At 39.7% G+C, this 16,374-nt stretch overlaps 3 protein-coding genes and 3 non-coding genes across 6 annotated transcripts; 3 read left to right on the plus strand and 3 right to left on the minus strand.

Annotated features, from left to right (window-relative positions):
* Window positions 1-2,127: 2,127 nt before the first annotated feature.
* Window positions 2,128-2,200, minus strand: trnaf-gaa (transfer RNA phenylalanine (anticodon GAA)). The gene has a single exon. It is a non-coding gene; the product is annotated as a tRNA-Phe (tRNA).
* A 1,250-nt stretch (window positions 2,201-3,450) lies between these two features.
* On the minus strand, window positions 3,451-5,311 carry ebp (EBP cholestenol delta-isomerase). The gene is made up of 5 exons (XM_053318281.1): window positions 5,178-5,311; window positions 4,648-4,951; window positions 4,503-4,539; window positions 4,281-4,411; window positions 3,451-4,029 (listed from the first exon to the last, which is right to left on the minus strand). Exons 2-5 carry the CDS (start codon window positions 4,949-4,951, stop codon window positions 3,809-3,811), a joined length of 693 nt encoding a protein of 230 aa, XP_053174256.1. The 5' UTR covers window positions 5,178-5,311; the 3' UTR covers window positions 3,451-3,808.
* A 730-nt stretch (window positions 5,312-6,041) lies between these two features.
* Window positions 6,042-6,113, minus strand: trnah-gug (transfer RNA histidin (anticodon GUG)). Its single transcript has one exon. It is a non-coding gene; the product is annotated as a tRNA-His (tRNA).
* Window positions 6,114-8,349: 2,236 nt separating this feature from the next.
* Window positions 8,350-8,421, plus strand: trnae-uuc (transfer RNA glutamic acid (anticodon UUC)). Its single transcript has one exon. It is a non-coding gene; the product is annotated as a tRNA-Glu (tRNA).
* Window positions 8,422-8,791: 370 nt separating this feature from the next.
* ccdc115 (coiled-coil domain containing 115) lies at window positions 8,792-11,733 on the plus strand. Its single transcript, XM_053318283.1, has 5 exons — window positions 8,792-9,018; window positions 9,792-9,895; window positions 9,989-10,098; window positions 10,181-10,372; window positions 11,246-11,733. The coding sequence occupies exons 1-5, from the start codon at window positions 8,899-8,901 to the stop codon at window positions 11,383-11,385; spliced, it is 666 nt and encodes a 221-aa protein (XP_053174258.1). The 5' UTR covers window positions 8,792-8,898; the 3' UTR covers window positions 11,386-11,733.
* A 1,915-nt stretch (window positions 11,734-13,648) lies between these two features.
* Window positions 13,649-15,261, plus strand: si:dkey-109j17.5 (zinc finger BED domain-containing protein 4). The gene is made up of 2 exons (XM_053317959.1): window positions 13,649-14,206; window positions 14,419-15,261. The coding sequence occupies exons 1-2, from the start codon at window positions 13,649-13,651 to the stop codon at window positions 15,259-15,261; spliced, it is 1,401 nt and encodes a 466-aa protein (XP_053173934.1).
* The last annotated feature ends 1,113 nt before the right edge of the window (window positions 15,262-16,374 follow it).

The following is a 16,374-nucleotide window of genomic DNA, read 5'->3' on the forward strand; positions in this document are numbered from 1 at the left end:
TTCTGTGTTTGAGGAAAAAGTAGCATAAATGTACACCTATGTAAAAAATTCAAATTAAATTGAATTTAGCTATTTATATTAGTGATAGTCACATGAATGGCAGCAATTCACCTAGGGCATTGTTCCTGAACTCCATGAGCAACTGATTGAGGAGCCGGATAGATGTTTCCTCTCCACGGGTCCTTCTGCAGTACAGTGCAAACTCATCCTTTGTGATGTGTTATTCCAGCTTCCTCTCAGTTACTGCAGGCCAGCCCTGCTGAGTCAGTTGCATCCTTTTGGCCCTTCTCAATTAAGCAACATCAGCTGCATCCCATTCAAAAATGCAGACTGTGGTTCTCATTTAGCCGGCCAATAATCCCAGGAATAATCATGCAGGAAAAATATAACCCGTATGTCATGGGCATATCAAAAAAGTTGAATAAACTAAATGAAATGCTGTGGCCAGCACTGCTTGCTGAAGCAGGAGGAACTTGTGTAGTTACAGGAAACACAACAATCAATATTTGCAGGGTGCATGTACATGTGACTGAAGTCATGTCTGGACTGTGAATCTACTAACATGTTTCAACAGACCTTTTGCCTTTACACAGATGTAAAGCATAGGTAACCAGTGATTTAATAAATACATTACTGTCACCTTCTGTCCATATTTAGTACCTGTTATTGCCTGTTGCATGCATTTTGGAAAACAATAAATACATTGTGTTAGGGTGTTTAGGTTAGATAAATTACCCGTTGTCATTTTATCTTGATGATAAAAGTCATGCTATTTCTTCTGTTGAGGAACAGATCTGTTGCCTTGATGGCCAAACACAAACGATCTAGATTGGAACGACTGTATTCTGTACCAAATGAAAACACTAAAGTCCTCCAAGAATCTTCACACTCTCACATAGCTGATACAAGACTAAAGTCTTATTGCTACAGATGGCTGAACTCTACTGTTTCCTGCAAAGTAATTTTCACTTTATTTATTCAAACTTCTGTTTAAACAACTACTTTTACACATTGCTTTCTGCAGTAATTCATAAGACTGCAAGGGGACTACAAACTGAGCAATTAGTTTACTGCTACTACTTAAGATAGTTCATTAAATCCAAAATTTGGAATTTTATTATGTACTTTGCATAAAAAACTGAACCATACACACAAATAATTACTAGTAACTAAAAATGATTTGCTAGATTGTTTGAACTGATACAAACATTAGCATCTGGCATTCTCTCTGTTTTCTAGGATGACAAACTGCTACATAATTACACTACACAGTGTGGAGTCTTCTTTTGAAGTTTCCCAAAAATGTAGGAGAAATATAGTTGTTAATGCACTTTCAAATGTAAGCAATCAATGTCTTGGTCTCTATTTTGTAGAGTTAAATGTAGTTAACTTGTACGTTTAACATCCATTTCTATCTAGGGTCCTCTGATCCATGCAGAGCGCACTTTTTTATCTTTAACCATAAGGAATATCTCACTCTTGTCTTACAAAACATAGTTGCTGACTTAACCACCATGCTATACATAATTATTACCTTTTGTGATGGTCCTCCAAGAGTTTTTATCTAGCTAAGAGTTATATCTAGATGTTTTAGTTACTTTCTATTTGTGTCCTACATATTTGTATTCAACTATTCTCTATCTATTCCCTCCAAAAAAACTAAAAGTGTAGCCTACCATTTAGTCCCAATTAAACATTGCTGAGTCTGTGCCAATTGTACTTGGCTGTAGAGTGTAAAATAATTAAAGTTAAGTTTGAATATATATATATATATATATATACAAAGAAACAAAAATAGAGAATGTAAGATGTAAGAGTGCAAGGTTACCTCGGTACAGCCACTGAAAAACTTGCAGCCTTCATGAACATGTTTGTGTGTGAGTTGACTGAATGTGTGTTTAAAAAAAAAACAACAACCAAAAAACAGGTGGAAAGCTTTGGAGCAATGAATATACTAGTCGTCTGGGAGTGAAATCAAGGTGGTATTGCAACCACTAAAAAAGCCCACAGAATGCAAAAATTAAATGTAGTTCTTCTAGTTAACCACAAGGTGTCGGTCTCTAACTATCAACCCCATACAGCCGATGGTATGTCATCACAACACAGGAGTGCCGCATCAAGGCAAAATGCCGAAACCCGGGATCGAACCAGGGACCTTTAGATCTTCAGTCTAACGCTCTCCCAACTGAGCTATTTCGGCACGGTATCGGTTAGCTATATCGATCTCATTTTGTAGGTAGTGAGATGTGAGCATCTATAACGGAAATGAATTGTTCTTAAATCAGTTTACAAATAGGTCAAGTGTATATTGCATATACAGAATATATGGAGTGAGCGTTTCCCCTGTATATTTTTGTCGTTTAAAACTAAATAAGAGCTCCTACTTTTTGTCTTAGCTTCGTGGTTCATTAGAAGCAAAAGTCACATAATACACATTTACCCTGTAAATAACTTAATAAAGACGTGACAAGAAGTTTACTCTGTTTCATTCGTCTCATAATTTAGTTTAACAACAACTTTACTGAAATGAATGGAAAGCAACCCCGATAAAAAAGGACTCAAAAATGAAGGCAAATGACCAGCAGTAGCCTATAGCTTACCCTTACTATGATCAGTGGTAATGCCCCCCCGCCAGTATGATTTCCACACGTGTTAACTAGTAACTGAGATTACTCAAACGCACTTTCTACGGAAACTACAGCTGAAATGTTAAAGTATTGCTGAAAATGCTCCAGCATCCCTATCTGCACTTTTGTTGAATTAAATTGAAATTTTGAATGAAATTATGGTGGTGTTTCACTAATGATATTGGTGCCTTGCTTCAATATGCCATCAACAACTTGTGTTTTATTTTATGAAAGACAACACAATTAACACACAGTAATGCTCCCTAATGTTACACACTCATGCAGTGTGGCTGATATTTGGTTGCATGAGTTAAGCATATGCACATGGGACATCTGTCAAGGAAGTATGAATGCTTAAGCACTTCTAGCTTTTGAGATATCGACTTTTAAACATACCTCTCATAAACTTTACATTATAAATTGTAATACTTAAAAAAAAGGTATATATCACTGGGCTATGCTACAGAGAAGTTAGGTGTCCTATGAGAAATAAACATTTTGATATTTAAATGGTTTCTGTCATTGAAAGTATGCAGTAGGCTAGTTAGTGATTGAAAAAGAAAAAGAAATTAAGATTTGAGAACAAAACTGTGAGTGTTCATCAGCATTCACATTTAATTAACTATAATTACTTAAATGGATTATAGTTACACCTCATACTGCTGTGAATCTTAGCAGTTGTTTTGTGAACAATTAACACTAATACCTCAACCAGATACTTAGGTCTGGGATCCAGGTGAGAAAAAGGCACCTGATCTAATGTTTAGAACTTTAGATCTACCATGGAGTTGTGTGAAAAAATAAATAAAATGAACATGGTGTTGAGAAAAAAAGATTTATTTTGGTCCTCTGCCTGAAGCTCCACTAAGTCAGAAAACATTCAAAGCCTGTTTGTCATAGGAACAGAGAAGCATTTGCACTTTAAAATGTAATTCAGTTTGCTGACAATTATTGGATATTCAAATTTAAAAGGCAGGCACTTAATTCAACAGGTACACAATGACACCACGCAACATTTCCAACTTTAAAAAATTAAACATTTCATTTGCATTATCAGATTGTTTCTGAACACTGCTGTTCAACACTTGTGTATTAGTGTATTGCCTCTTTAGTGGCATTGTCCCATGTATCTTCTATAGTCAGTGCCATACAGTCAAAGTCTCAGTTCTTCCTGTGGCTCCTCAGTTCCTCTTAGACTTGTGTGACTTTGTGTTGTCTGTGTGTGTCTGGGCTGCTGACAGATGCCTCCACGCGTCCACAATGAGCATCAGTGGTATGATGACCCACAGCACATTCATGAACACAAAGTAGAACCAGAAGTAGATTGGGTGTCCCAGCTCACTGTGAGAATAGCCATCTCTGTGCTCCGTGAAGAAGTAAAGCACTACTCCGTACAGCTGACCTGGAAAAAGATTTTGTGACAAGACTTAACAAAGATATGAGAAACAGCAAATGTATTGGATTTTGAGAAGTGTAGAGATGGACCGACTGTATGTCTTGTGTCCTGTGAAGTCAAAAGATGCTTGGATTTTACAATTTATTTGTCAGGCTAAAGATAGTTTAACAACCAAAGTGTGGCCTGTAACTCGTCCATACTTGAATCATTTACCATCACATTACAAAATCATAGTGACTGTAATTGCACCATCTTACCTGATGAAATAATGAGTTGCAGAACAAATCTGTAGGGCTTGTTAGTCAAGAAGGCAAACACAACCCAAAAGCTGAATGGTCCCCATAACCATGCAGTCACGGTTTCCATACACACAGTGAAGTTATCCGCTCTGGACAGAATAGAAACATGCATGGTACAGTTATTCACAGCTTTGTTTTTTTGCAACACTTAAACATAATTATGTGCAGTGATGAACTTACATTGCATATCGACTGTCTCCTTTGGAATACTCTTTCCCTGAGAAAGAGAAATATGCAATCTATTAATGAAACAAGCACTTCCAATATATAGAATAACAATTTATGTTACTTTTTAAAAAAACATGTTTTTCCTGTTTGTACTCACACAATTGCGAGAGGAAACTCTGGTCTCCTGGAATAATGTCATAATACAGTGAGAACCAGCCTTCAATGACACCATGGATAAAACCACAAACCGCAAACCAGCACACAGCCAGACGCCTCCATGTCCCCAGTCTACCAGTGGCCCCAGTGATCAGCCAGGTCACAAGTAGAAAACCCCCCGACACGGAAAACAGAAACACCAGGATCTCTGACATAGATCGATCATTGGCCACATAGTTGGGAATCAAAAGGTCTCTTGGCCAGTAAGGGTGAAGAACTCCAGTTGTTGAAGCCGTATCCATCATCTGTTTAATAAAAGGATGGACAGCACTCTCAATAAAAACATCTACAACATTTTTACAGTTTCATTATAACAACACACAATGCATATGTCAGTTTAATGGTTGGCTGTCTGTGCACTCCCTGCACTGCACTGAAATGCATTAAGTAGTTATACATTTATTTTGGAGCTCAATAATAGGCAAAGGCTTCTTGTTATGCATAATGCTATGAGTGTGTGTTTGTCCTTACCAGAGATTTACCAAACGATGAGTCCAGCTGCAAAAAGTTCAACTTCTGTATGGAATAAAGAGCATTAACTACATGCAACAATATCAATGATCAAAGTGTCCGCTGCTCTCTAACTACATCAGAAAAACTCAAACGCGGAACTGACTGGAGCACAGGGCGGGTACTTGAGATTACTATGACCAATAAGAGAACTGTATGCATAGAGCCAGTGGCACATGCGATCTATGGGCTCGTTGATTGGTTGTTCATCTCGGAACATGACCGTCGTCGTTGGGAACCACCAATGATAATATGTGTCTTACTTAAAATGACCGTCCCCAGCATACAGCCATGGGGACATGAAACGTGTGCCGACTGATGCAGAGCCATAAATATCACAATATCATATCGATCTCTCAATATCTCTTTACAAGTTATTGTAGTGTGTTTTGGGGCACTTCATATGAAGGTATTGAATGTAAATGCGAATGTTTTTAGAAATGTATTTCTAACCAGCACATCTTTCACTTTCAGGTGGCTATACCCACACACACACACACAGATAAATGTACATTATATTGCATATAAATACTTGTGGTAAACCTATAATATACCTTGACATGGCTGGAGTATTTCTAATAACATTATTGTACGCGGATCTAATGTACAACCTGTCCATGAGATAATGAGATACTAATATAACGAAATAACGAAATATCCAAACAAAGTACACCCAGTAAGCTGAAACACCCACCCACTAAGACTAATTATCAAAGAGTTTTGCTTGGTGACTGGCTGCCTAAACTGTGTACAAATGTTTATTCATTTCAACAAAATACCGGGGGAAAAAAATTCGTCCCAAGCCGTGTCAGGGATCTTATTCCCTGCCGTGACCCGGATTCGAACCGGGGTTGCTGCGGCCACAACGCAGAGTACTAACCACTATACGATCACGGCGAGCTACTGGGAGTCATATCCACCAGCGGGACGGAAGCCATTATAAAGCAGTCAACAGTATGACCTCATTTGACATTCTGGTAGAAGACTGCGAATTACTCGACCGTTTGCTAGGTAAATCCAACAGAAAATACCGAAATTGATTGCACGAAGCGTTTCATTTAACTAACTAACAATCAATCAATTAATCTTTATTTGTATAGCGCCAAAGTAATCTCAAGGCACTTTACACATAGAGCAGGTTGTAAACCGTACTCTTCAGGTTTTCATTTTAAAGAGACCCAACATGAGCAAGCACTTGGCGACAGTGGCAAGAAAAAACTTCCTTTTAACAGGAAGAAACCTCAGGCAGAACCACGTTTAAAGTGGGCGGCCATCTGCCTCGACCGGTTGGGGTAGAGAGGAGAGAGAAGCACATGAAAATCAATATTGAAGGTCCGGTGCTGGAATCTGTCATCCGGACAGACCCAGCTACCCGTCAGACGAGAAAACACAGATAATTCGGGGAAGAAGTTTAGGTTATTGAATGCATTAGTGGCACATGAGTGTTAATGAATTATACACTTTATCAAAAAGGAAAGTTTTAAGCCTACTCTTAAATGTAGAGAGGGTGTCTGCCCCCCGGACCGAATCTGGGAGATGGTTCCATAGGAGAGGAGCTTGATAACTGAAGGCTCTGCCTCCCATTCTACTTTTAGAGATACTAGGGACCATGGTGGGAGCCCAGTGTTCTGGTAGGTAGGTCCTATAAGCTCTTTAAGATATGATGGAGTCTGATCATTAAGAACTTTGAAAGTGAGGAGAAGGATTTTAAATTCAATTCTAGATTTTACAGGAAGTGAATGCAGTGAAGCCAAAATGGGAGTAATATGATTTCTCTTTCCAGTTTTTGTCAGCATTTTTGCATTCTGGACCAGCTGGAGAGTCTTCAGTGACTTGTCAGGACAGCCCGATAATAATGAATTACAATAATCCAGCCTAGAAGTAACAAATGCATGGACTAGTTTTTCAGCATCATTTTGAGATAGGATGTGTCTAATTTTTGCAATATTACGCGCAGATGAAAAAAGGCAGTCCTTGAAATGTGTTTTATATGGGAATTAAAGGACAAATCCTGGTCAAATATAACTCCTAGGTTCCTTACAGAGGCACTGGAGGCCAAAGTAATGCCATCCAGAGTAGTTATATCATTAGATATGTGTTCCTAAGGTGTTTAGGGCCAAGCACAATAACTTCAGTTTTTTCTGAGTTTAATAACAGGAAGTTACAGGTCATCCAGGCCTTTATGTCCTTAATGCATGTTTGTAGTTTAGTTAATTGGTTGCTTTCATTTGGCTTTATTGATAGATATAATTGAGTATCGTCTGCATAACAATGAAAATGTATTGAGTGTTTCCAAATAATGTTTCCTAAAGGAAGCATATATAAGGAGAATAGTATTGGTCCAAGCACTGAACCCTGAGCAACACTGTATCTAACTTTTTGCATGGAGGATTTATCATTAACATTTACAAACTGAAATCTATCAGATTAATACGATTTAAACCATTGTAATGCTGTTCCTTTAATGCCAATTAAATGTTCAAGTCTCTGTAACAGGATTTGATGATCAATAGTGTCGAAGGCAGCACTAAGATCTAACAGGCAACTGTTTAAGGATCTCAAGGGGAGGTTATAGGCCTATAGTTGGCTAGAACAGAGTAGGCTTTTTAAGAAGTGGTTTAATTACAGCTACCTTAAAGGACTGTGGTACATATCCTGTCACCAAAGACAGATTGATCATATCTAATAAGGAAGTGCTAACTGAAGGAAAGACTTCCTTAAGCAGCCTATTGGAATCAGTTATCTTTGAAGACTGATAGTGTCCCACTGTTTTCCACATCATATTATTTTCCAGACCATATATATATATATATATATATATATATATATATATATATATATCAGACGAAGCCCCGGGCTGCAAGGGGACTGCCCCTCATCCTGTGGTTATTTTGAGGTATTATTTGAGCTGCTCTTGTTTCTTGTATGTATTGGGGACCCTTAATGGTTTAGAGCTGTGATTCTCAAAGTCTTTCATATCAACGACCCCTAAATGAACATAGACTAGACCTAGAGATTAGATTTTTGCTTTTAAAAGCTATATTGGTATGAAAACCTTGGCCAAAAATACTTCAATACAGATTGTACATGGTCATGCTTTCAAAAATGTAGAGGTAACAAGCGTTTTTCACGGTCCCATATGGTCTAGCGGTTAGGATTCCTGGTTTTCACCCAGGCGGCCCGGGTTCGACTCCCGGTATGGGAACTACCTTTTTTTTGTGAGTCTTAATAGCGTAGATATATATATAACGTTCATTTATGTATAGAAATGTAAATTATTTGACAAGATTACTGTAGCTTGAAAATTAATATCTTTACGACCTATAGTTCCATAGAAATGGCGAGGACAACGAGAATTAATTTTGTTATTGTCAGGTTTATTTACAATTGTGTTACTTTTGAATCATAAATCACGTTAAATGATCTAGCATTATACTTTGAAATTTGGAAATTCTGATACACAATGGTATTTTACTCCTTGATTTAACCGTGGAAAATAAGAAACCAAGGACATGCAGTAATCACGTGATATGTCACATGATGCGACGCGGAAGTCGTAAACGTCTTTTGCAGTCACAGCCATTATCAGTCTATGCAGTCTACTTTAACGTCTATTTTGTAGTAGAGATAACAACTGCAAAGTGTGTATTAGAAACTACTTAAACTAGTTCAACAAGCAAACATGGGTGTGACGGAATTAGAGGAATCTTCTCTGTTACTGGACGAAAAGTTGCTCCGTTTCATGGACCAGCTGGAGTTACTGGAGGAGAAACGAGCCACTCTCAACACTCTCATAGAACAGGTAACATTGTAATCTTTACAACGCTAGAGCTTATCTGTCATTTCATCTCAATAAAACCAGATCTTTCACCAATTTCAGCCTCTCACATGTAAGAATATACTATCTTTTAGTTGTTGTGAATGGTAGTTTACTGAAAATCTGTGGGTTTGTACTGTCGTCAGTCCACCAGTCAAAACAAGCCATTTGAATGTGTCAACATGGACACTGGGAGACTGGCAGTTTTGCACTACTTCCTATCAGGCTATACAATTGATCAATTAATTAACAAGATAATCTTCACGTCACTAATGAAATTAGATTTAAGCTGCAGCTCTAATGTGACGTATACCATATATAGAGAGAATTCTTATAATATTAAGTTAATTTTCAAATATGGTCTCAATTGTATATACATTCTTAAATATTTAGCATAATGCTTGCTTTACTTTATAATTTCAGATATGCTGATAAAGGGAAAGAATGTTTCACTTAAAACATGTAAATTAGCAAATCTGTCCTCCTGTGATTTTCTCCACAAGAAATATAGATAAGCATTGCCGCTGATATCAAGTCTTTCTCTTTTTTTTAAAAAAATTTAACACTAACCTGAATTTATATGTTCACTCGTCAACATCCTCAGCAGATACTCCTTTTCTTATCTGATGTCTCAGGATTATTCTGACTCTTTCATACTCAGTTTTTTAAATTTCAAAGCCTAATGTTTTATCCTGTATCCTCTCACCCACTTTAGTGCCTATTTGTAATGTAAAGTAACCATTTAGTGTTCTCCACAGGGATGGTTTTCCATGTCCAAGGCGCGATATTCCATGGGAAACAAACAGGTCTCAGCTCTTCAATACGCAAATGAGATTGAGCCGCTCGTCTGTGTTCATGCGAGGTGGGGAATTGAAAAGTTTCTTGGAAATTCATTCTCTCAGGGTTTTTTTCAACCACAATTGAATTTTTTGTGACTTGGATTTATGTGTTACAGATCACTGGATACTGGGAAGATGGAGTTCTGCGCAGAAAGAGTTTCCCAAAAGTGTAGCGATTCTGGAAAAGATGATAGGTCAATAGAGGATATTGGCCCTCAAGAAGAAGGTGAAACTGCTGTGGTCTGTGTTGTTTACATCCACCTTGAACTAATTACATTTTTAATTCATTATTTTATTTCATTTCACAGGTGTCAGGAGAAGAATCAAATCAAAAAAGGATGTTACAGAAAAAGAGACTAGTGAAGATGCAAGTAGTGAGAAAGCTCCAGAAGTTCCTCCTGTCAAAAAAAGTGATCAGAATCCTCAGCAAGACCCACTGAAATGGTTTGGGATTTTGGTGCCACAATCTCTTAAACAAGCACAGTCATCATTCAAGCAAGGTATGATGTACGATTTCCAAATTAGTCTGTACTTGGTTTTGGTTTTGATTTCAAGCAATCAAACATCTGGGGGGGAGGCATCACCGATATTGCAACATATGCAGCCTTTAGAAAACAATGCAAAGGAATAAAACAAAACAAACAAAGTTTTAAAATAAACTTCATTGTTAGCTCGTTTTCTGACTGATTTTCCTTTCAACATTCTTATTGCATGATTCTGATTTCCCTTCCTTCAAATAAACTGAAAACACATGATTTAATGATTTCATGTGGGATATAGGCTAACATCTCATATCAGGTTGAGTAAGTGAGTTAAGTGTTTTGTGCAACTTGCAGCATTTCTATATTGGCTTGTGCAGTCTGTATTTACCTGATTTCTATCTTTGTCACACATTTGTTATGTTGCTTGTTATGTGTCAAATGGGTGAAAAATGTTTAATTTGAATTTGTCTGTTTTTTTTTCTTTAGTCGTGGTGTATTAAGGGCTCAGGGCTACAATAAATTTATGTGTGTGTATATTCAGCAAGTAGAAATCTAATTTAGCTTGTATGTAAGTGCACAACAATAGATCCAGTGATACTGTTGGATAGAAAAATAAACTTAGATACAGGTACAGTAGAACAATTGACTTTTGAGAGCTCATGCTTTGTCTTGTTGTTCTTATCAGTCACCACAGATGAAGTTGTACTACACAAAAGACACATACTACATAAAAGTAGATGAAAAGCACTTGAGACAACATACAACATTGTACTCCTAATAAGGTATATAAGAAGAAATGTTCAATTTTATTGTGTTTTTAGTTTTAAGGGTACTGCTCTAAATCCCTTTCCTCATCCTTCACCTTCCCTCCTGTTTTCTGACATGTTACAGTAATAGATCTGTCTGCTGAGATTGCAACCCTTCAGACTGCAGTGTTGATTGCCAGACAAGACCTGATGCACAGCATGAAAGAGAAACACACACTCCAGGAGAAAAGCTTGGGTGCTCAGCTGGACAAGGTGGCAGACTAAATAACAATCAAATGGAGGCTGAATGTGATCTGATCTACGGCCACAGAGCGTGACAGAGTGGAGTTAGTAGATGTGTCAAGAGCCCATCAAACTCCAACTGGTGGGTTTTTAAGTGAAGATAAACGCTGTAGCAGTTGTTACTTGACAGTTAATTTGCAATACATTATATGTGAGCTCCTGCTGTTTTGACTGTCTGATGTGTATTAGAAGATGGATGTGATTGTGAATGCTGTCTTTGAGGATTTACTCAGGATCAATAAAATGTGTATTTTACTCTGTATTTATAAAATGAACAGAAACTTTTGAACCAATTCAATAAATTATGCTTGTTGTAATGTTTTAACCTTACAGTGTTTCTAATGTATGTGTGTGATTTATATATATTATATTAAACATAAGTAGCCAATTTAATTCTATTGTCAATACAGAAATCTGGTCTCTATCTTAAATCCTGTTGGGAATGCTATCGGAACAAAACTGCCTCCTCTTATTATGAAGACACCAGCATAATTGAGTGCCACCACCCTCTAATCCAGGCAGCGTGGTTGGGGACAGCCGAACATTACCGGGAACTGTCGAAATTGAGACCGAAACTCCGGTTTATTGTGTGTACTTCCTGGTCCAATTATAATACTGTCTGTCTGCCTCCATGAAACACAGCGCTCTGCCCCCTTCACTTGCGTCCGAGCGGCGGATGGCAGCACAGAAACAACGGATGTAGCCTCTATTATATTATTGATGTTCCCAGACATCCGCAGCAGCCCGTATTGCTAGATTGTGGCCGATTTCGGACGTGCAAGCGACGCAACTCCTGCTTGGAATTATATATTATTTTTTGTCTGCGCATGGCATCAACATTTTTTTTATTGATTTTTTGGATGTATGGTCAGGGATTGGGACGTAAACACGCTGGCCTGCGCTCATGAGAAGAGAAGAGGCGAGGTGAGATTGATCCCTCAGACTCGGATTGTCCTTGATCGCAAGTTGATTTTACTTCGGAGCAGAAGAACTGTTGGCTCCAATGGCGTCAGTTTCGAAGGTATCTATTCTGGATTACTTTAATATTGTGTTTGAGGGTGAAAATGGCAAAATCGAGTCGAACTGCAAGGCTTGTGGCACCAGAATCCAGGCGAAGCGGAGTGTCACGTCCAACTTCGTAACGCATCTCAAGGTAAATGCCTTCAAAATGAAATGGATTGTATCCTTATTGACATGAGGGGAGGAATACATTTTCTTGCTTTTGTCATATCTCTGTCATCATCAGCTGGAACTGCTGGTCCCACAGCATATTTTTCATGTAGGCAATAATACATTGTCAGCTGACTGTAAAGACAGTCTATTGCTTCTGTACAAGGAAAGATTAGCCTATCTATATCTCCTCTCACAGATATTGAGGCAAGGCAGTATGGTGTAGACATGTATACACAAACAATGAATCAAATGTATCAATAACATTGTTTTGTATGTCTTTGTCTCTCTCCCATCCAGCGCAAGCACCAGGCTATGTATGATGACTTTGTGAAAAGGAAAGACATGAAGAGAGAGGGTTACTCCTCTGGTTCCTTGCACAGTTTCACCACCACCAATGGAGGGAATACCCGCTATACTCTCCCCATCAGTACAGGAGTGGGAGGAGGAGGTGGTGTTGTGGGAATGGGAACTCTGGAGGGAGGAGTAGGAGGAGGCTCTGGAGGAGGGGTGACCAAGTTTGACAGGCATGACCCACGTCAGGTGTGTGTTACAGTCCATCATTGCTTGAGATGCAAATGACTAACCTACTTTTAATGAAATGCTACAGCTATTGTTGTGGCTTTGCACTGAAATCATCCATTATGATAACAGTAATATGTGTTGTTTTTTGTCACTATAGGTTCTGATCTCTGAGGCGATAGCTAAGATGATCGTACAAGATCTGCAGCCGGTGTCCATAGTGGAAAATCACGGCTTCAGAGAGCTGCTTCAGCTGCTGGAGCCGCGTTACACTCCGGAGCCCCAACACTACATCCAGAGCCAGCTCCTCCCAGCCTACGCCTACCAGGCCCAGCTGGCAACCCGTCAGGCCCTGTCCTCAGCACATGCTCTCAGTCTCAGCTTGGATCTCCGGAGGGGTTTATCTGGAGCTACCTCAGGGTAAGGAGGTGAAATCAACCAAAAACAGAACAGTGACAACTCAGTTTTACTCCCTTGCTGATTATTCCACGTCTCTCTGTGTTTCTGTAGGTACCTCGGTGTTACCTGCCACTTTCTAACATCTGACTGGCAGATGCGTTCAGCTCTCCTGGCATGCCTTCCTCTGAGCGAGGGCAGCTCTGGAAGTCGTGTACTTTCAGATTTTGATGAAGTATGTCACTCTCATGGCGTGTCGGGGAGAGCATTTCGTGTTGTTGCAGACCCTTTCCCAGTCACAACCACAGTAAAGCCATGCTGTCTTCCTGGTTTCCTGGTATCACCTACTCTTGCTAATGAGCAAAATGACGATGATGAAGAAGAAGTGGAAAATGGTAATGATGCAGAGGAGCACATTAGGAATGGGCATGGTGACAGGGGAGAGGAGGGAGCATGGGAGGACTCATGGGAGCAAGGTCTGGGTGTTTGCCGTGTGGACTGTTTCTCTCGCTCTCTTGAACAATGTGTCAGGGAGGGATTGCGCTCCTGTTCACAGCTCTCTTCTGCACTGACTAAGGCTGCCTGTTTCTATAACTACATTACCTCTGCTGTCCCACCGGAGAAACTCAGCCAGGTGTTTGATGTTCCAGGGCTGATGATAGGGGGATCAGGTAATCCCCCTTCTTCAGTAAGAGACTGGGCTGCTCAGCTTAAGGTATGTAATTTTACTATACTAAGCCATATTTGCTATACAGTATATGTCCATAATATTCATTGCATAGAGTGATTAAGTGACTGTTTCAACAAAGTTTTTATTCAGTGACTGACTAATGGTAGATTTTCTGCATGAACAGAAGTGTTTCCATGGTTTGACAAGTGAGTCACTGTTAAAGAAATGTTAAACTTTTGTTGTTTGTGTTGATGCAGGTGCTTCGGCGGCTGCTGGACTCAGTGGAGTTCCTGGAGGAGATGAGTGGTCCAGGGGAACTGGCATTAGGTGTTTCAGAGAGAGCCCTGCTGAGGGAGCTCACTGACACTTTGGAGCCCTTCACTGAGGCCTGGGACATGGTGCATGGAGACCGACATGCAGACATACACACAGACAGACATGTGTCCATCAGCCTGGCTCTGCCATGTGTACTGGGCCTTCGGAAACATCTCTCTGAGACATCCACCCCCCACTGCCCTTCTCTCCTGGTGGGCCTCAGCCAGGCTGTAGAGCGTTGGCTGGCCCCAATACTGGAAGACCCCCTCTACATTACTGCCACCACCTTGGACCCCCAGTTCAAGCTCACTTGGAGCAGCAACCCTGACTGGCACAGACAAGTTCTCATAGAGGAGTTATCTAAACATTCCACAGCCTCAAGCCCCACAGACCACAACACAGACCTACATCCTCATTCCCAGACTCCTCCAGCCCCTGCTCCATCTCCAGTCTCCTCACTCTCTCGGCCCTGCAAGCTGTTCTCTTTCATCAAGCAGAGACCCATGACACAGGCCAAGAGCTTAGAGCAGGAGTTGGCCATCTACCTGCGAGAGGAACCCACAGATGAGGAGGCCTTGCATTACTGGCGGCGTAAATCAATTGACTTTCCTCTACTTGCCCAAGTGGCCAAAAGGGCGTTGACCATACCTGCTTGCGGCACTGTGGTAGAGAGCATTTTCACTAGTGCCGGCCGCTGTCTGCAGCCAGAGAGAGGCCGCATCTTACCAAAGAACCTGGAGACTCTCATCTACCTCAAAGCCAACTACAGATTATTATGGACTTAGAGCTAAGAGTGAATCATTTCTTTGATCCTAGTAGCAAATGAAGGCTCTATTCCTCCAGTAAAGTTACTTCTTGGATACTAATGTCTATTTTCTCTCTATGAAAACTGAGCTAGCAACATAACATAGTCCGCATAATGCACATCAGTTGATATGAGATGGAATTAATTACCTAGAATTCACAGTCGAGGCCATTCTTGAGAAGGGTTTTCCAAACTTCAGAAGGTGTGGATTGTTACCTGTTTAACATGTAGCCTGCATACGGACTATCATACCGCATGCTCTGGACCAAGGAGACTAGAGGCAGATCAATACTAAAGCCTTTACATAGACATTATTTTGCCTGATCAGGAGCATCAGACAAACACAAGACCACAACGCCCCTACTACCAACCCCAAAGACAGCCTGTGTCTGTATACTACCAGCCAACAAATAACCTACTGACAAACCAAACGGTCAATTGTTGCATACTGTAGCATATGATTTATTTTCACTGATATATAATGACCCTACTGGTTGTGATTAATTCATTTGACATAGTTTTTTAAATTATTGAGAAATGTAAGGCATCACTAAGGCTAAACAAAATTACAGTGCATCATCCATGTATTATTTTTTCTCTCTGTATGTATGCCTCATCACTGGGACATCATAATAAATGAGTTTCACTTCCTACTGCAGAGGTGTGTGCAGTTTGCAGACATGGTTGCACTCATGCACGTTACACACCTTTTTCCACCATTGTAAAAAAAAAGAAAGAAAGAAGGAAATCATATAATTCATATATCTCTTTTTTTACTTATTCATTTATATTTTCCCTCTGCCAGACCTCTATAACATGTACTCTGTCAGAGTGGAGGTCAATTCCATTTCATTTTTTGTTATCAACACTTTTATCCTTTTTCAATTTCATGTCCGTTTCTGCCTCTGAACTTTAGGGAATTGAAATGGGTTTGACCCTTCATCTGCCCCAGAAATCTAGCAGAGGATGTGTACATGTAGCATGACAGAGGCTGACCTCCCTGAAATATTTTGGAACCACTGTTGAGGGCATCGCTTTGAAGGGGAAACTATGAATGTTGCAGTGTGTGTTTGCCTTTAGTCAGGGACTCTGT

Source organism: Scomber japonicus, chromosome 4 (genome assembly GCF_027409825.1).
Source record: "Scomber japonicus isolate fScoJap1 chromosome 4, fScoJap1.pri, whole genome shotgun sequence".
In the NCBI taxonomy this organism is placed as follows: domain Eukaryota; kingdom Metazoa; phylum Chordata; class Actinopteri; order Scombriformes; family Scombridae; genus Scomber; species Scomber japonicus.